This window comes from Caretta caretta, chromosome 2, assembly GCF_965140235.1.
Source record: "Caretta caretta isolate rCarCar2 chromosome 2, rCarCar1.hap1, whole genome shotgun sequence".
Taxonomy (NCBI): Eukaryota; Metazoa; Chordata; order Testudines; family Cheloniidae; genus Caretta; species Caretta caretta.
Window position 1 is genome coordinate 74129918 of NC_134207.1, and position 20742 is coordinate 74150659.

Sequence of the window (20742 nt, forward strand, 5' to 3'; positions counted from 1 at the left end):
TCACATGGGACTTTTGTAGCCAGCATTGCGAAGTATTTACGTGCCCGATATACTAAACGTTCATATGCTCCTTCATGCTTCAGCCATCATTCCAGAGGAGATGCTTCCACACTGATGATGCAAAAATAGTATGTTAATAAAATTTGTGACTGAAGTCCTTGGGGGAGAATTGTATGTCTCCAGCTCTATTTTACCCGCATTCTGCCATATATTTCATGTTACAATAGTCTCTGGGAATGACTTAGCACATATTGTTCATTTTAAGAACACTTTCACTTCAGATTTCACAAAACGCAAAGAAGGTACCAATGTGAGATTTCTAAAGATAGCTGCAGCACTTGACCCAAGGTTTAAGAATCTGAAGTGCCTTTCCAAATCTGAGAGGGACGAGGTGTAGAACATGCTTTCAGAAGTCTTAAAAGAGCAACACTCCAATGTGGAAACTACAGAACCTGAACTACCAAAAAGGAAAATCAACCTTGTGGTGGTGGCATCTGATTCAGATAATGAAAATGAACATGTGTCAGTCCGCACTGCTTTGGATTCTTATCGAGCAGAACCTGTCATCAGCATGAATGCATGTCCTCTGGAATGGTGGTTGAAGCAGGAAGGGACATATGAATCTTTAGAACAATTGGCTTGTACATATCTTGCAATGCCGGCTACAGTAGTGCCATGCAAAAACCTGTTTTCACTTTCAGGTGACATTGTAAACAATCAGGCAGCATTATCTCCTGCAAATGTAAACAAATTTGTTTGTCTGAGCAATTGGCTGAATAAGAAATAGGACTGAGTGGACTTGTAGGCTCTAAAGTTTTAAATTGTTTTAATTTTTGACCGCAGGTTTTTTTGTACATAATTCTATGTTTGTAAGTTCAACTTTCATGATAAAGAGTTTGCACTACAGTACTTGTATTAGGTGACTTGAAAAATGCTATTTCTTTTGGCTTTTACAGTGCAAATATTTGTAATAAAAATAAATATAAAGTGAGCACTGTACACTTGTATTCTGTGTTGCAATTGAAATCAATATATTCGAAAATGTAGAAAACATCCAAAAATATTTAAATAAATGGTATTCTATTACTCTTTCTAATCGCTTGACAGCCCGAGCAGGAATAACAGGTCAGTTTTCACAGTGGAGAGTGATAAATAGCGTGGTCTCCCAAGGCTATGTACTGGGACCAGTGCTGTTCTACATATTCATAAGTGATCTGGAAAAGGGGGTAAACAGTGAGGTGTCAAAGTTTGCAGATTATGTAAAATTATTCAAGATAATTAAGTCCAAAGGAGATTGCAAAGAGTTAAAGGGATATCACAAAACTGGGTGACTGGGCAACGAAATGGCACATGAAATTCCAATGTTGATGAATGCAAAGTAATGCACATTGGAAAACAATCTCAAACAACACATACAAAATGATGGGGTCTAAATTAGCTGTTACAACTCAAGAAAGATCTTGGAGTCATTGTGGACAGTTCTCTGAAAACATCTACTCAAGATGCAGCAGCAGTCAAAAAAGGCTAACAATGTTAGGAACCATTAGAAAAGGGAAAGATAATAGAATAGTTAATATAGTCATAAAGTTATGGTACGCCCACACTTTGAATACTATGAGTAGTTCTGGTCACCCCATCTCAAAACAGATATATTAAAATGAGAAAAGGTACTGGCAAGGGCAACAAAAATTATTCAGGGTATGGAACAACTTCCATATGAGGAAATTTAAAAAATTGGGGCTGTTCATCTTGGAAAAGAGATGACTAAGTGGGGCTATGAGCAAGGTCTATATGGTTTTCAACCTTTTTTCGTGGCAACCCAGTTGAAGATTGTTGATGCCCGCGACCCAAAGGAGCTGGGGATGAGGGTTTTGGGAGGGGCTCAGGGCTAGGGCTGCAGGGTCGGTCCAGGGATGAGGGGTTTGGGGTGCAGGAGGGGCTCCGGGTTTGGGGAAGGCTCAGGGCTGGGATGCGGGCTGCTCTTGGTCAGCGGCGCAGCAGGGGTGCAAAGGCAGACTTCCTGCCTGTCCTGGTACCACGGACAGCGCTGTGCCCCGGAAGCAACCAGCAGCAAGTCCAGCTCGTAGGCAGAGGCACAGAAGCACCTCCGCACAGCTCTCGCCCCAGACACCGCCTCCCCCAGCTCCCAGTGGCCAGTTCCCGGCCAATGGGAGTGCAGAGCCGGTGCTCAGGGCGGGGGCAGTGCGCAGAGTCCCATGGCCCTCCCGCCTAGGAGCCAGACTTGCTGCTGGCCGCTTTCAGGATGCAGCGCCGTGTCAGAACAGATAGGGACTAGCCTGCCTTAGCCGGGCAGCACTGCTGACAGGATTTTTAATGGCCCGGTCGGTGGTGCTGACCAGAGCCGTCACGACCCAGGGCCTTACATTCCGCGACCCAGTATTGGGTCATGACTTGAGGTTGAAAACCACTGGTCTAGAACATCATGAATGGTGTGAAGAAAGTGAATAAGGAAGTGTTTACTTCTTCACATAACACAAGAACTAAGGGTCACCCCATGAAATTAAAAGGCAACAGGGTTTAAACAAACAAAAGGAAATACTTCTTCACACAACACACAGTCAGCCTGTGGAACGCATTGCCAGGGGATATTGTGAAGGCCAAAAGTATAACTCAGTTCAAAAAAGAGAATTAGATAAATTAATGGAAGATAGCCATTGATGGACCTATTAGCCACCCATGCTCTGGGAACCCCTAAACCTCTGAGGCCAGAAGATGGGATTGGATAATAGGGGATGGAGCATTCAACAAATTGCCCTATTCTGTTCATTCCCTCTGAAGCATTTGGTAGCAGCCACTGTTGGAAGACAGGATATTGGGCTAGACAGACCATTAGTCTGACCCAGTACTGCCGTTCTTATGTAAGGGAAAATCTCTAGTCCCCAAATAGACTATTAGAGACGAGTTACTATACCTGAAAAAATGACGATCAGGCAGGGCAACCTTCAAGCTTGCTAGTGGGTTCTGTAGTCTACTATTTACAGTCCCACATAGGCCTTACAGCAATTTTGCAGTTCATCAGGAAGACCTCTTAATTTTGTTGTTGTTTGCAATTTGGTTCAACAGTTGAGTTTACTAAACCCAACTCCTATTTAGGCACCAGCCCTGCACAGGCAAGTCATATTGACATCAGTTGCCAATGCAATGGTGCTGGGAACTACCAATGCTAGTCCAGTTGCAGGAGTGTGGTCTTAGTTTGTAAAGACACAGATTATCACTATTCTGTGACCAAGGACAATAAAATGATACTGTCAACAAAGAGAAAAAACACCCTTCTATATGAAAAATTTTCTCCTACAAACACCACCTCTGATAGAAACAGGAAGAAAATATTATTTTTCGTTTTACTCCGATAGCACTTTGCAAAGTCAGTTTCAGTGTTTCTCCTGGAGTATCAATTTCTCGGGGGGGGGGGGAGGGAACCACCCAGGAAAACATGAATGTACAGAAATTGAAAGAGGGACTCAAGGGCAGATGTAGTATCTGAAACTGTATTTAAAAAATTCTTTTTTTGAAATTGTTCCATTTTCAAGTTGATGGTGTTCCTCTACATGCATCTAAAACTCTAGGTTTAAGATGTTTTCAGACTGCTCCCTTTTCAGTTTAGGCAGGAGTTTATGCAGTGTTTCTTGGATTAGTGACTACATAAAAACGGCATTTTGTTACTCAGCTCTCCTTCCTGTGTGCATTTGGCACATTTGTTTATTGTAAATTAACTAAGTTTTTACATTTTGAATGCACAAGTGTTGTTGAAGTCTTAACTTGTCTTGGAGAACCTTTTAGTGATGCTGTGAGAGAAGTACAGAACCTAGTTCGGAACCCAGACTGAGTTTTCAGGCCTCCCAGTTAGAAAAAGCAATCACTTCACTTGAAAACCATGCATATTTGATATGGAATTTACTGAGAGGCCCCCAATTTTCAAAACAAAACTGCATGTTAAGTTTGGAACTTCATCTGGAGTCTTAGCGAGCAGATAAGAACATATTTAAAGACTGCAATTTCATTCTCAGTACTTCCCAAATTTAAAATGTCAAGAGTAACAAAAAGTAATTTATAATTAGTGCCTTGCATTAGCTCAAAGCACCAGCCAAAACTGTTCAGAGATTTAAATGATCCTTAGTGGTTAAGTAAGGCAGATATCAAAAGTCTTGAGCAGTACAGCATTCCATATTCTTAGGTAAACTCAAGCCCCATTGAAGAGGAATACTGTAAAGGAGCTGCATATAAACTGCTTAAACACAAAGCTTTTTTACTCAACTTAAAAGAACAGCTTCAATTTATACCTGCATATTGTTTGCAAACAAAAATCATCACAAATTAAAATCCTTGTTTAAACAAATGATCATTTATAAAGTATAATTTAAATACGAAGGCTCTTTCCCACCCACCCATAACACTCAATGGAATTTTTTACTATAAATAATTGCAGAGTACAGATTAACAAGGAGGTTGATTTTACCATTTTAACTTACCATTCCATTGGAATTATTTATTCCATTCATATTGATTTTAGTTACAAATCTAACTGTTGGAGGTGCTTCTGGATATTTAGGTCCACACTCTACTTTCAGACTGTATATTCTGTTTTCATAGTTTGTCTAAAAAGAAAAACAAAAAGATTAATGCATCTTACTGAAAGTTGTTATTTAAAAAGTACTTTAGAAATACACAAACACAGCAAGATGGGTTAGGGAGAGGAAATATGTAATGGGATGATTTTAACTCTGTTTTTATTATTTTACAATTGAGGTCTTTGATTACTTTGTGACATGTCAATGCCTCAGTTATCTTGATTAGCTGATCAATATGCAATATTTTTTTAACAAAGATTTAACTACGTTAAAATAATCATTGCGTAAAAAGGCACCTATTATAGGTATCGAAAGCACCACATACAAAAAACAAACAAAAGACATTTTTTTAAAAAAACTATACAGAGAAAAGAGGACTAACCCACTGGCAAAGCTAAGCCACACATACGCTTCCTCCCCACCCCTGAACTCTGGCACAAGGGCAAACCTAAACCATCGGGCAAACCACCCTTACCAAAAGGTAAATCCTCTAATGCAGCAAAGATCAGGACAGGGGAAGAGGTAGATGAATATAAAACAAAAGGAGAAAAGCCTAGAAACACTCAAGAACAAAGACCAAAATAAATGGAATTTGCAACAAAATCCTGTAGAAGCAGTTTAGTAGTAACTATGGAAGAACTCCAGGAACAAATTCCACAATTTATGGCTTATGAGCAAGAAAGCTCTGCCTGAACATAGAACAAAGAAAACCAAGCCAACTGCCAAAGAGGACATGATCAAGTACTCATGGCTAGATTATGAAAGGATTTATCTACTATGATATTCAGTTGTACCTCACACTGGCAACCGACTCTCTTTCTCCTCTACACAGGAGCAACCATGGAAACAGCTACTTTCTGTAAAAACTGGTTACCTACATTCCTACTACTGTTGTTCTTTGAGATGTCCTGCACATGTCCATTCCACATGTTCGCACCTTGTGTGCGCTTGTCTGAGAACTTTTTCCCTCAGCAGTACCCATCGGGGTAGCTCAAGCACCCTCTGACCCACATGTCACTGCATGCTCGCATAAGAAGAGCCACCCCTGACCCTCCTCAGTTCCTGTGTACCTGGCAGACTCTGACAAAGAGGAGGAGGAGGAAGACGACAGGTTGTGGAATGGACATGCAGGGAAACAAGCAGGGAGAACTGGAAGTCCTGGCACAGTCAAGGAATGATGATGTGACTGGAATAAGAGAGACTTGGTGGGATAACTCACATGACTGGAGTACTGTCATGGATGGATATAAACTGTTCAGGAAGGACAGGCAGGGCAGAACAAGTCGGGAGTTGCACTGTATGTAAGAGAGCAGTATGACTGCTCAGAGCTCCGGTATGAAACTGCAGAAAAACCTGAGAGTCTCTGGATTAAGTTTAGAAGTGTGAGCAACAAGGGTGATGTCATGGTGGGAGTCTGCTATAAACCACCGGACCAGGGGGATGAGGCTTTCTTCCAGCAACTAACGGAAGTTACTAGATCGCAGGCCCTGGTTCTCATGGGAGACTTCCAGCAGATATCAGGATGATTGGAGAGCAATACAGCGGTGCAGACAATCCAGGAAGTTTTTGGAAAGTGTAGGGGACAATTTCCTGGTGCAAGTGCTGGAGGAACCAACTAGGGGCAGAGCTCTTCTTGACCTGCTGCTCACAAAGTGGGAAGAATTAGTAGGGGAAGCAAAAGTGGATGGGAACCTGGGAGGCAGTGACCATGAGATGGTTGAGTTCAGGATCCTGACACAAGGAAGAAAGGAGAGCAGCAGAATACGGACCCCAGACTTCAGAAAAGCAGACTGACAACCTCAGGGAACTGATGGGCAGGATCCCTGGGAGAATAACTTGAGGGGGAAAGGAGTCCAGGAGAGCTGGCTGTATTTTAAAGAATCCTTATTGAGGTTACAGGAACAAACCATCCCGATGTGTAGAAAGAATAGTAAATATGGCAGGCGACCAGCTTGGCTTAACAGTGAAATCCTTGCTGATCTTAAACACAAAAAAGAAGCTTACAAGAAGTGGAAGACTGGACAAATGACCAGGGAAGAGTATAAAAATATTGCTCGGGCATGCAGGAATGAAATCAGGAAGGCCAAATCACACCTGGAGTTGCAGCTAGCAAGAGATGTGAAGAGTAACAAGAAGGGTTTCTTCAGGTACGTTAGCAACAAGAAGAAAGTCAAGGAAAGTGTGGGCCCCTTACTGAATCAGGGAGGCAACCTAGTGACAGAGGATGTGGAAAAAGCTAGTGTATTCAATGCTTTTTTTGCCTCTGTTTTCACCAACAAGGTCAGCTCCCAGACTACTGCATTGAGCAGCACAGCATGGGGAGGAGGTGACCAGCCCTCTGTGCAAAAAGAAGTGGTACGGGACTATTTAGAAAAGCTGGATGAGCACAAGTCTATGGGGCCGGATGCGCTGCATCCGAGAGTGCTAAAGGAGTTGGCGGATGTGATTGCAGAGCCATTGGCCATTATCTTTGAAAACTCATGACGATCGGGGGAGGTCCCGGACGACTGGAAAAAGGCTAATGTAGTGCCCATCTTTAAAAAAAGGGAAAGAGGATGATCCTGGGAACTACAGACCAGTCAGCCTCACCTCAGTCCCTGGAAAAATCATGGAGCAGGTCCTCAAGGAATCAATTCTGAAGCACTTAGAGGAGAGGAAAGTGATCAGGAACAGTCAGCATGGATTCACCAACGGCAAGTCATGTCTGACTAATCTAACTGTCTTCTATGATGAGATAACTGGCTCTGTGGATAAGGGGAAAGCAGTGGACGGGTTGTTCCTTGACTTTAGCAAAGCCTTTGACACTGTCTCCCACACTATTCCTGCCAGCAAATTAAAGAAGTATGGGCTGGATGAATGGCCTATAAGGTGGATAGAAAGTTGGCTAGATTGTCGGGCTCAATAGGTAGTGATCAATGGCTCCACGTCTAGTTGGCAGCCGGTATCAAGTGGAGTGCCCCAAGGGTCAGTCCTTGGGCCAGTTTTGTTCAATATCTTCATTAATGATCTGGAGGATGGTGTGGATTGCACCCTCAGCAAGTTTGCAGATGACACTAAACTGAGAGGAGAGGTAGATACGCTGGAGGGTAGGTAGAGGATACAGAGGGCCCTAGACAAATTAGAGGATTTGTCTAATGAGGTTCAACAAGGACAAGTGCAGAGTCCTGCACTTAGGAAGGAAGAATCCCATGCACTGCTACAGACTAGGGACCGAATGGCTAGGCAGCAGTTCTGCACAAAAGGACCTAGGGGTTACAGTGAACGAGAAGCTGGATATGAGTCAACAGTGTGCCCTTGTTGCCAAGAAGGCCAATGGCATTTTGGGATGTATAAGTAGGGGCACTGCCAGCAGATCGAGGGATGTGAGGCCTCATCTAGAGTACTGTGTCCAGTTTTGGGCCCCACACTATAAGAAGAATGTGGAAAAATTGGAAAACGTCCAGCAGAGGGCAACAAAAATGATTAGGGGACTGGAACACATGACTTCTGAGGAGAGGCTGAGGGAACTGGGATTGTTTAGTCTGCGGAAGAGAAGAATGAGGGGGGATTTGATAGCTGCTTTCAACTACCTGAAAGGGGGTTCCAAAGAGGATGGATCTAGACTGTTCTCAGTGGTAGCAGATGACAGAACGAGGAGTAATGGTCTCAAGTTGCAGTGGGGGAGGTTTAGATTGGATATTAGGAAAAACTTTCTCTAGGAGGGTGGTGAAACACTGGAATGCGTTACCTAGGGAGGTGGTGGAATCTCCTTCCTTTGAGGTTTTTAAGGTCAGGCTTGACAAAGCCCTGGCTGGGATGATTTAGTTGGGGATTGGTCCTGCTTTGAACAGGGGGTTGGACTAGATGACCTCCTGAGGTCCCTTCCAACCCTGATATTCTATGATTCTATGTGCAACACATCTTTGAGAACATCAGTTACAGAAAGATAGGTAACAGTTTTTAAATTTGAGTGCTTGTACATGTCCATTCCACTGCAGGTGACTCACAAGCAGACAAACACAGAGGTGGGCTAGGAATCTACCTGAACAGTGATTATGGGACAACGTGCCTGAAATTAGCATTGGCCCTGGACTGACAGGAAATGTCATAATGAAAAGAAAGAGGTATGAACTGATGACCAGGACATTGCTTTACAAATGACTGTGATCAGCACTTGTGCCAAGAAAGCCACTGAAGTTGCCTGTGCTCCAATAAAATGCACCAATACTCTAACTGGTGGGGCTATATTAGCCAACTGGTAGCATAAACAAAAGCACAAGGAGATCGAAGATGAGATTCTCTGAGTGGAAACTGGTTGGCCCTTAGCCCTGTCCACAACTGCAACAAACAACTGTGTGGAAGATCTACAGGACTTAGTACACTCAAGGTAGAGAGCTAAAGCCCTTCTCACATCCAGTGTAGTCTCCTCTCACCTCTATGCACATGGGTTTTCAAGAAGAATGCTGACAAACAGATTTACTGGTTAACATGAAAAATTAGACTACCTTTGAGAAATTTTGGGTGAGGGCACAGATAAATTTTATCCTAATGACAGGAGGCTCTGACACTCGGGCTCTCAACTTGCCCATTCTTCTGCTGAGGTGGCAACTAAAAATGCTACCTCTATAGAGAGCTGGAGCAAAGAGCAAGTTGCAAGGGGTTCAAAAGGTGGTCCCATTAACTTTGCTGGGACCAGTTCAGATCCCATGGAGGTATAGGATCTTGCACATGTGGGTACAATCTGATCAAGCTCTTTATGAAACTGGTAGTGATGGAGTTGGAGAAAAGGAATCTACTATCCACCAAGGTCTGGAAGGCTTATATAGCTCTGTAAGAGGACATCTGGCAGCTAACTGCCAAACTTTGATGTTTTAGGTACAGAAGAGAGTTAAGTACAAGGCTCAGAGGTACATGCTTTGGGGATATGCCTTTCTTCTGGGACCAAATGGAAAAGCACTTTAATTTATGCACATAAGTGCCCCTATTTGAGGGTTTTCTACAATTCAGAAGCACTTCCAGGACATCCTTAGAACAGGATCTCTCCAAAGGCGTTAATCACTAACCATCCACACAATCAGGTGGAAGTCTCATAGGTTGGGATGGAGCATCTGGCCGTGATCCTGACAAAGCAAGTTTGGATCCAGCAGGACAACAGAGGCTTGACTGACAAGGTCAGCAGGGGCAAATAACAGTGTTGAAAAGGGCAAGCCAGTGCATAAAGATGAGATGAGCATGGTCTTGTTTGACTTTGAACAAGACCCCTGGGCAGCAAGGGAATCATAGGGACGTCATACAGTAGGAGGTCCTTCCAGGGTAGCAGAAAAGCATCTGTCAATGAGCCTGGGCTGACAACTTCCCAGGAACAAAAACGATGGCATTTTCTGTTTGACTCTGTTGCAAACAGGTCCACCTGGGGAATCCTCCAGAGCTAGAAGATGGATCTGATGATGTCTGGGCATGAAAACTGCTTGTGGTGATCGGAGACGGTCCTGCTCAGTTGATCTGCCAACATGTTCTGCTTCCCTCGAAGGTAAGCAGCCCCAAGATGAATTAAATTGGTTATGCAAGAATCCCAGAGACAATCTGCCTCCTGGTATAGGGAGGAGTATAATTTATGCAACTCTCTGTTTATGTAAGACATTGACGCAGAGCTGTCTGTTAGAATTAACAAGTTCTTTCCTGCTGTATCAGGAGGAAAGCTTAACAGGCTAGTTGTACAGCTCTTACTTCCCAGACATTTATATGAGTCATTAGATCCTGAGGCAACCAGAGACTCGGATGCTGCAGGGATCCATATGGGTCCCCAAACCCAGGGCTGATGGTGTCTGATTAAAGTGAAGTTTGGTAGCTGTGGGATAAAGGCCCGCACCCTCAGATTTTCAGAGGTCCATCTACCAATCCAAAAAATGACAAAAATGACATTGGCACTCAAACCACATTGTCCAAATGACGACGACTTGGGGCATGTACTAACGCTTGCCATGCCTGCAGCTTGGCATGTTGAACCACATATGTACACACTGCCATGTAACCCACAAGGTTGAGGCAGCTGTATGCTGTGGTGAAAGCTTTCAGCTGCAGCACCAAGCCCCATACTGCCAGGATTATGGCAGCAAGAACATGGCCTTTGCGGAGTCTAAGAGCTCCAATAAATTCTTTCCTCTGTACAGGTTTTAGAATTGATTTGTCTCAATTTACTAGGAGCCCCAGTACATCGAATGTGGATAGGACTGTAGATACACTAGATAACACCTGAGCCTCGTACTGACCTCTGATCAACCAGTTGTCCACCTAAGGGAACATATGGACTCCTGATTTTCATATATTTGCTGCCGCAATTGCCATACATTTTATGAACATCCAAAGAAAGACAGATCAAATGAGACCACTGAACTGATAATGGACCCCCTTTGCCACAAATCTGAGAAACATCCAATGGTTGTGCCATACTGCAACATGGAAGTAAGTGTCCTTCAAGGAAGCTGGACCAGGGTACAAATACTCTAGATCCCTTAGAGGGGACATAGTACCTCCTTTCAGCTCACTTTGCTATAGGAGATAAGGAAGATAGTGTCTGCCATAGCCCCTTGACCTGGCTCCATAATGGCTTTGTTAATCAGCAGAGCAGGCTGGCAGAGGCTACCGATACCTGAATGTCCACCAACTCATGGACACAACTCCTCTGCCTGAATGTCAAGAACAGAGACCACTCTTCTCAATAGATCTTGATGAGCCCTGAGGCCCTCTGGCAGTGGTGAATCACTTGCTGCCACAACAGCCTCAACTGGTGACGATAAAGCGTACACCACAGGATTCTGAGGTGGTAGCTGCTCCATGACTTGTGATGGGGAACCTAGTTGAGTGACTTCTGGCTGCAGATCTTGGTACAGATTTTGGTACAGAATACCAGAGAATGATGCCCCCAGAGCAGTCTGAATGACAAAGAACAAGATGGCTGTAAGGAGGGCCTATCAGGAGAAGGGACGCCCCATGGTGTCCAGAACGACCACTGATATTGGCTTCAGACCCAACTTTAACTAGGCAATTGCCCCTTAGGATACAGAGGCTATTGCTATGACTGTTGCATGACCCTTGGTCCCCAAGTCTCTGCTGGAGGACATACCTGCTATCTTGGATGGGACACAGTTAAATGCACTTCTGAGTTCAAAGAGGAAGAATCTGAAATGTCTGTGAGAGCCATGTAGTCACACCCTACACACTATTGTAATAAACTTTGTACAAAGCACACAAAGCATTGTGAGGTGTCATTTGAAGATTCATAACTTGCTTGTTATTATTGTCCTGGTAACATGTATAGCCACATTGTATGTGAAATTATAAGATAACCCTGTATGATGTTTGTGATGGGGCAGATCAGTCCTGCACTGGTACGGAGGGGGTTAATCCTTCCCTCCTAGCAGAGGAAGCCCCACCCCTGAGGCTCTGCTGTGCATGCTCCACCTGGAAGTCAGGTATAAAAAACTGCAGAATTGCTCAGTCAGGGCTGACTGTGAAGGAGGAAGGACACTTGGAAAGGGCTCCAACCCAGGAGCTCTTACAGCCCTTACCTATGAGAGCTGAAGAGCCAGAAACCTGGACCAGAGGCCTACCGCTATTGCAACCCAGGGAGTGTCTGGTGCTGAGGAGCATGGAAACCCCAATACCATATGGACCACTGCTGCAGGAGGGCTGGTAGGAAGTGACCCAGGGAGGGTAAGGGAGTGGTACCTCGCACCCTTATGAGGTCAGCTTGTTTCAGAAGGATTGCCCGCTGACCCTGTGACAGATCGCTCCATTGCTGGCAGGGCCTTGGGCCAGGTCCCAGTGGAGTCAGGTGGTCCCAGACCCCCCCTACCAGGGGCTACCACCCCCTTGTGACGGTCCCCAAGCGCTAGCCATTAGGCCTCGTTTTGCCTCCAAAGGTGGCAGTATTGACTCTGGCCAATAGGCTGTGCTATCCCACTAGGGGAGGGGGAATTAGGTGGACTCTGGCCATTGGGCTGCACTGCCCCAGAGGCATATTGAATGGACTCTGGCTGCTAGGTTGCATTACCCCACTCAGGAAAAGGCAGTAGACAGATCCTGGCCATTGGGCCACACTGTGCTGACTACCGGGGGAAGGGAGTTAGAAAACGGATGTAGGTATAGAGAGGCAACTTGACTTAAGGGGTTGACGAGGTACGAAGCCTGCCACAATGTTATTAACACATGTCCCACAGCCCTGCCCAAACTGAGACTGGTAAACAGGTCTCTCCTAAACAAAGGAATGTGTGCTCTGCTTCGTTTGCATTTAAGCAGTAAACAGAGTCATCAAGCAGGAAGGGAAACAAAGAGCTCATAACAGGTGAGGAAAAAGCCAGTAGTAGACTGTCTCCTGGTGCCCAGCTGGAAATGTTTTTCAAGTGAGCAACAAACTATAAAAAGGATGGACAAACAACCCAGGGCACTCCTCTCTCTCCCTGCCCATCGCATTCACTGCACCTGAAGCAACAAAGGAAGCGTTCATTGGACTCAGGGGTAGAGGGGAGGGAGAGGCGCTGACACCTGTCAGAAATGGTCTAGTTATTACTTAGTCCTGCCTTGAGTGCCGGGGACTGCACTAGATGATCTATTGACGTCCCTTCCAGACCTACACTACTGTGATTCTATGACCTAAGAAGTTTGGTCTGTAAGGCTGCTGAAAGCATGTGGTGGGAAAACTGTGTGCTTTGAATTTAACATAGTTTGTTAAATTAGGCACCAATAATGTTTTATCTTAACTTTTCTTGCAACCATTTCTGACTCTTAAGCTTCATTACCTATATTAACTTAAAATCTGCTCTTTGTAGTTAAACTTATTTTATCTGATCCATTGTGTTTTAAATTGAGGTGTCTGGGCAACTCCATTTGGGGTGGTGACAAGCTGTGTGCATATTATTCTCAAAGGAATAACACACTTAATATAACTTGTGCTGTCCAGGAGAGGGCTGGGCAGTACAGGACATACATTTTTGGGGGGAAATCTAAGACTGAGGGTGTGTTGGGGTCACCCTACAGCATAATCAAGGCTGGGGAGAGCCAAAGTGTAAACCAAGCTGGCTGGCAGGCTGCAGTTACACAAAGACACTCAGGGTCTGGCTTGCATGCTGGAAGACTGCTTCTGAGTAGCCCAGGTGGGTGCTACTTACAAGGCACTGTAAGGCACCTAACATTGCAGGGCAGGGGTGACACAGCTGCTCATTAGACTGGAGTGTACCCTGGTATGTCACAATGTTCAACATCATGGGGGGAGCAGAACAATTTGGGACTGGGGATAGGCAACCTGAGCCAGGGGATTGTGATTCCGGGGATATCATTGCCCTTTGACTGCACCGGCCTTTCCAGAAGCATGGGAGGTAACGGTACCATGAGCTCCTGACATGGAGAGGTTGGCGCGGCAGGCATAGGTACCAACTGTAAACTTTCTTGCATTTCTGGGGATACTGCTACAGGGAGGCGAAGCAGATCTCCTGCAGCTGCATATACCTCTGGGGTGGTTGGGAGCAGCAATGACAGATGGTTCTGCACCAGAGATCTTTTGGGGGATGCCTTTGATGGACCTGGTGCAGGCTCTGGAAGTGGCAATTCCTCCTTAACTGAACAGTGCTCCAGTGAGAGAGACTCCCTCAAATGTCTCTCAGGGTATATCTACCTTGCAATGAAAAACCCGTGTCTGGCCCATGCCAGCTGACTTGGGCTCACAGGGCTCAGGCTAAGGGGCTATTTAATTGTGATGTAGGCATTCGGGCATGGAGCCTGAACTCTGGGACCTTCCCATCTTGCAGGGTCCAAGAGTCTGGACTCCAGGTAGAGCAATGGTACATGACAGAGGGTGCTTGAGCCATCGTGATGGGTACCAACGAGGGAAAAATTTCTCTAACAACTGTGCATGAGACGTGCACACACCTATAAAGGAATGAAAACGTGCAAGCACTCAAAGAAAAACTGTTGTAGATTCTAACAATGTTGAGAAGCCCTATTTGAAGGTTATTACAGCAGTCTAGCATGGACATGATCAAAGCACGGAGGACTGTGGTCAGTTCTACAATAACTGAATTTTCTGAATAATCTACAGCTGTCAATAGCAATGGCCACTCAAGGCCACTGACATACAGGCCTCCATCCTGAGAAAGCAAGTCAGGGTCGACCCAAGTTCCATATGTTTCTCACCAGTGCATATACTATACACATGAATAACGGGAACCCAAAATGGCAACATGCTCCTCAAAACTTTCCCCTACCCACAAACAACCACCCTTAATCTTGTATGTCACAGCTAGCTGTCACTCTCTCCAAGTAAAAATTTCAGCTAATTACTCCAGTGACCAAGCAACTGTCCACAATGAGGCTACTAGACACAGTAAGGGTCATAGCATCGACACCACAATCCATATCATCAGATTATCTCCCCTGAGAGGGCTCTATATACACAGAGCAGCAAAAGGGACAGAAAGAAACAATGGGAAAAAATTCTGGGCACTCTGAATACAGGACAGTGTCCATAACCACCCTCTAATTCCTCCCTTCTAGGAATGGGTACAGTCATCAAGGGGCATCCAGATCCTTTCTTAGGGACCACAGCTTTATCACCAGCACCTGAAAGTTAATAGCATGAAAGACTGCTAAAAGATCTGAGTGTCATCAGGAACAATTTTTTTATTCAGTGCCAGGAGGAGATTGCCAACTGCATTAATCAGGGTAGTCTTGATATGTAGACAGTCTGAAAATTCCATTAAGATGAGAGAAACTTGAAGCTGTACAGTCACTATGTTTTCCAAAGAGGGAGTTCTAAACAGATTCAGCACCACAGAAATTGATTGGTAGTTTTGGCTTGTGGCTACAATTCCTAAAATTTAACACAATCCTGTATTATTTATAGAGAAAACAAGGATGCTCTGGAAATCTGAGGGCTGAATGAAATGAAGCGTGTGACTGCTAAAGATTTAGGTTTAATCAGTTGCTCTTGTGGTGAAAAAAGACACAGAACAGAATATAAAACTAGTTGTTTAAAAAGACAAACAGATCAATCCATCATCCGATTGGGAACTGGGATCAGCAGCAGTATAGATGGGACACAGCTTATTTATAATTGCATAGAACCACTGGACATGCATGGAATATCAATCCCAGCTCTGAATGATCTCAGGACTTCCTTGTGAAATGACTACCCCTCCATGTTCGTATTTACCGGTCAACAACCTTTTGTCCAGGGGTCATGCTGCCATTGTTTCCTTACTCTGCAGCTATATGATACCTTCATCTTTAAAGCAGAAAAGCTCTTAATGCTCTGAGTAACATTAGCAATTTCCTCTGTTTTCTGTCAGAAGCTACACATTGCCTACTGTAGCTCTTCTCTGATTCGATCACCTCCAGTTGTCTGTACCCCCTGAAAATGCCTATGGAGTTGTTTGTGCTAATATGATGCAGCTAGCTTGGTGTCAGGTAAAGAATGATTATGTGTAGCCGCTTTCCACAGTCACATATGGCTGCTACGTGTGCATGTTTGTGTCCCTCTGCACTGGAGAGCACAGGAAGGCACAGCACCACTTCGATCCCCAGTTTCCACTGGATGGAACATAAGACTGCTTGTATTAGTTTCACACAATTGGGAAATAGATAGATTTAAACATCTCTAAGGATGTTCTGTATATTCTAAATATTTTTTGAAAAGCACTCTATTGTAGAGTATGGCACTAACAGCAATGGCATGGGCCAGACAGTACAGAAAAATACTGTTGGGGAAACTGGTACAATTTTGATTGTACCAATCAATACACCTCAATTATCAATTATCAATTATCAATACACCTCAATCATGAGCTGCAATAACCTTGCTACTACTGTCTCTATTTAATAGAGACTGCCAATCATCCAAAAGTTTTTAATATGGAATAGGGTAATACTAACTGCCTGTTCACTTGTGACCCAAGTTATCAATAGTTCATTTTTTTGGGCCATGGTATTAACTTCATCACTGGAATCAAAGCATTAAAAAGCTGGTTCCCAGTATTCCGCAGTTCATGTGGGCACAGGGCAATGAAATTTGATAATCTTCCTCCCCCAACATTCCTTTTGCTCCCAGTTGCTCACCCTCACCCTGAGCCCCTTAACATTTCTACAACTCCTAGCTTAGGGGACTGACCCCACCCTCCCAATTCTCACTTCTACTAGAGTTCTACCATTTCCACCCCTCTGAGCTCATTTGGTCCACCTCTTTGCCCATGCGCCCTAACTAAATAATAATATACTGATAGACAAAAAGCATAGTTTTAAACTAAGCAGAATTTGAACTTGCATCCCAGCCCACATGGTCTCTCCTGCATTCTAACCAGCAACATCAAAAAGTTTGCTGGTTGTCTACCCTATGGCTCAAATTGAAGCAGATAACACTAGGTTGGTGACTTGGTACCTCTCTCCCACAAAGCAGTCATCTTGTCCTCCAGAATCTCACTTTATTTAAAGAAAAAGTATTGCTAGCCCTTATGGTATTGAAGAAAACCTTCAAAATGTAAACCAAGCACAAGCCACACAGTGACATCTACCTAATTCCACACACGACAACTCAAAAGTCTAGCTCAAGGTGTTAACACCACCATTTGTTTTTTTAGGGGTGTTAAATCAGATTCCCAGTGATGATAATTTAAATGTCTATATGGTAAACAATTTCACTACTGACCAAAGCATGTAAGAGCAGGGACTACTGAGTCCCACCAAGGGAAGCCAATCCTGCAGAGCTGAGTGGGGCATCTGAGCCCCTGCCATGACCAGGCCAGCCCACTTCCTCAGGGTAACGAGTGTCTAGACTGCTCCGATACTGAGCAGGGATCCAGGAAGCACTCTCCTGGTGGCTGTTGCTTCTCCCACAGCTGTAGGCTGTCTGCAGATCCAGGCAAATACTACTGTATCAGTTAACAGGTTACATTTTAAATGCTTTTCTCTAGAACCATGAGATTGGGGCGTGGAGGGTTTTAAATAAAAACTTTGATTCTGACATCACAACTCTGGAAATCAGTGTCCAAGGCATGTAACTACTGTGCCTATACATTATCTGCCCTTAGAATCATAGAATATCAGGGTTGGAAGGGACCTCAGGAGGTCATCTAGTCCAACCCCCTGCTCAAAGAAGGACCAATCCCCAATTTTTGCCCCAGATCCCTAAATGGCCCCCTCAAGGACTGAACTCTCAACCCTGGGTTTAGCAGGCCAATGCTCAAACCACTGAGCTATCCCTCTCGCCACAGTACTCCCTCTAATTTTTTACATCCATGTGCAGAATGTATTTTATATGCACCAATATGGGGATGTGTGACACATCACCTTCATATAGGTGCACATAAAATCTATGTGGTGGGGGCGGGGCTGAGAGGTTCGGGGTGCAAGAGGGGGCTCAGGGCTGGGGCAGAGGATGGAGGTGCAGGTGGGTGCAGGCTCTGTGGTGGGGCCAAGGATGAGAGGTTTGGGGTGCAGGCTGCCCCAGGGCTGCAGTGGGAGAGAGGACTCCCCCCAACCCCCTCTCGTGCTGCAGCAGCTTGGGGCTAGCGGCGAGGGGTGCCTCTTCCTGCCGCAGCAGGTCTTAATAGGGGCTTAATAGGCAGCTGCGCAACTTAGAGGGAACTTAACCTTGGTATACCCAAACCTCAGGAGCCCAGCAGAACACGTGTGATGATATTTGACACCTCTGCACAATCTACTGCAAGTGACAACTGATTCCAGTTTCCCAAGTAGGCTGAGTTTGGATTGTTGATGGAGCTTGGACAGTGCCATCATTATACTCCCCCCCCCAACTATCAATATGAGCCTCAGTTTTCTTCTTCCAATAAGACTTACGGCAGGGAGGGACTTACTGCACAATAAACTATAGCACTGCTATCATGATCACTCAACACTAGCAGTAAAAGTAACCTAGTAGCACAATACCACTTTGAGCATCAGCCCAAGTCTCTATTTACGTAGAAGTATGTTTTGTACTCTTATCATCGAAGTTGCTTTTCAGCAGATTTCCTTAGCACAAAAAATACCCCATTCCAAGATCTGCCCATTCACTTTTGGTAATGCTCGTGTAAAAAGAAATAAGTAATTTAGGATTACTAGTTCTTCTGCAGGGTGTTTCGTTAAATATATTCCAAAGAAATTCAGAGTTCAGCTGGAACTTAAACTTTTGTTAATGCTAGTTTGTCTCAGAGGTCACTGTTAATTGTCTGGTCTTTGAAATAGACTTTGGCTGGATTTTATACATGAGCTATGTTCACACACCGTGCAGTGAATTATGTGATAGTGAAAAATACTACTTATCCTTTCTCAAATTCTGTAAATTTCTCATACTATAGGTATCTGTCAATTTTTAATTATCTTGTTTTACTGCAGAACTAAATCTACAAGGAGCATATGATAAACATCACCTCCCATGTAGCAAAAAAGTGGTTGAATACTCCAACAACAGTTCCTGTATAGAATTATTTTGCTATCTTAGGGCATAGCTGCATTTCCATCATTAATATACAGCTTTAACTTATGCCTCTATTCCAGGCAGCAATAGCCACAAAGCACAACCCCTTCACACAGGTTACTCAACAGACATAAAAATAACTGAAGAGATGTGGATACACACAGGCTATTGCTTTGCTGAAGACCTAAATATGTGCCTACACCAAATGTTCCTGTGCAATTCCTTCTAGCCTTTCTACAGATTTTAAGGAAATCAGAATTTTATGTGGATAATTCCCCAACACTGAATATAAGCTTGCTGGCACATATGAGTGTACTAGAATGTAGCTTCTCATATTTAACTCTCAAGTTACTTCGTCAGGCTATGATTAGTTATAAATTGAAGACAGATTATGACAGAACAGTTGTAAATTAAACTATTGTTGCAACTATGTATTTTTCATTTTAAACATTAAGTGAATTGCTTCTCTAAAATGTAATCTTAATATAGGATTTTGTACCACCCACAAACAAAAAACAGAAGTTTTAACCTACTGTACTGACCCTTGGTGGTCCAATAATCATGCCTGTCCACCTTGTAAGTGTCATATCTTCATCATCTTCAAGGCCCCAGCTTACTGTACCATCGCCTACTCCTTTTTGACCTTCTTCAAGTTCTTCCAACAAGCGAAAATTACGAGGGACTTTAACTATTTAAATAAAGTGAAGTAATGTAAATAGCAATATTAACGAGAAAACATAAGTCAGTGATTATTAAATTTATAGTCTGAATGACATCTTAAACATCACAATTTAATATAATTTCAGTCATAAAAATCCTCACAAAGCATATTTTGAGTATCTTAATATAAAATATTTTTAGGCACCCAGTTTGAGATTAAGTCATTATTTGAACACACTAGGATTTGCAACATAATTAAGTATTATATAGTAGCAACATGTTCAAATAAAGCAACCTGCTGTCTTAAATGCCATGGTAAAAGTGTTTAAGAAAACAGTAACTATGGGTCTAAGTGTATCACCAGATACATTCGTAAATCTAAATAACCATATAGTAACAGATTTCTCCCCGCTGCTTTCAGCTATTGTGCCACAAAGACCATGAAATTCAGATTATGGAATTTTCTACACTGCTAACAATAGTTTTGTACTTAAATTGGGAAAATACTAAGACCCACTGTTCCGGACTGGTGGAGTAGAGAAGTTATGCTAGGATTACAGCAGCAGTGTTGGGACTGCACACATTGGACAGCATGGTAAATGGAATGCTAGGTGACTCCAGCACCTAATAGACTGCCATTACAATACATATATATTTTCTGTAACAACATTCCAATCGTCAAAGAAATCTAATTATATGGAACCAAATGCACACACACCCATCACTGGCATTCTGATTACAAAAGGGCTTGAAAAATTGTATGAGATATCTGACTGATATAAAAGTCAAAAGAAGTGGGCCACAAGTGATGTCCAGAGGTCACAACTTCATGATTCTTGTCAGTTTCACTACTGCTCAGAGGATTCCTGATAGTTTTGGTGAAGTTGACCAGCATCTTGTCATTGGGCAAGCTATAAGTAGCAAAAGAAGCATGGATGCTACCTTTGCAAGCTCATGCAGACAAAATTACATCAGTTTAAATTTGCTCAGTTTTCAGAACCATGTGAGCTAGAAACTTTTAAAATATGAAAGGGCTAAATGGGACATCAT

The 20742-nt window shown here is 43.7% G+C and overlaps 1 protein-coding gene across 3 annotated transcripts in view; it reads right to left on the reverse strand.

Moving 5' to 3' along the window:
* Window positions 1-20742, reverse strand: part of UBE2V2 (ubiquitin conjugating enzyme E2 V2) — a 49034-nt gene that overhangs the window by 16387 nt on the left and 11905 nt on the right. For 2 of the 3 annotated variants that reach the window (XM_048840619.2, XM_075125246.1), the window contains exons 2-3: window positions 19566-19720; window positions 4491-4616 (exon numbers count right to left, since the gene is read on the reverse strand). In XM_048840619.2, the coding sequence (XP_048696576.1) occupies window positions 4491-4616; window positions 19566-19720 (281 nt within the window). The remainder of the gene's footprint in view (window positions 1-4490; window positions 4617-19565; window positions 19721-20742) is intronic. The other variant, XM_048840621.2, reaches the window with a different exon arrangement.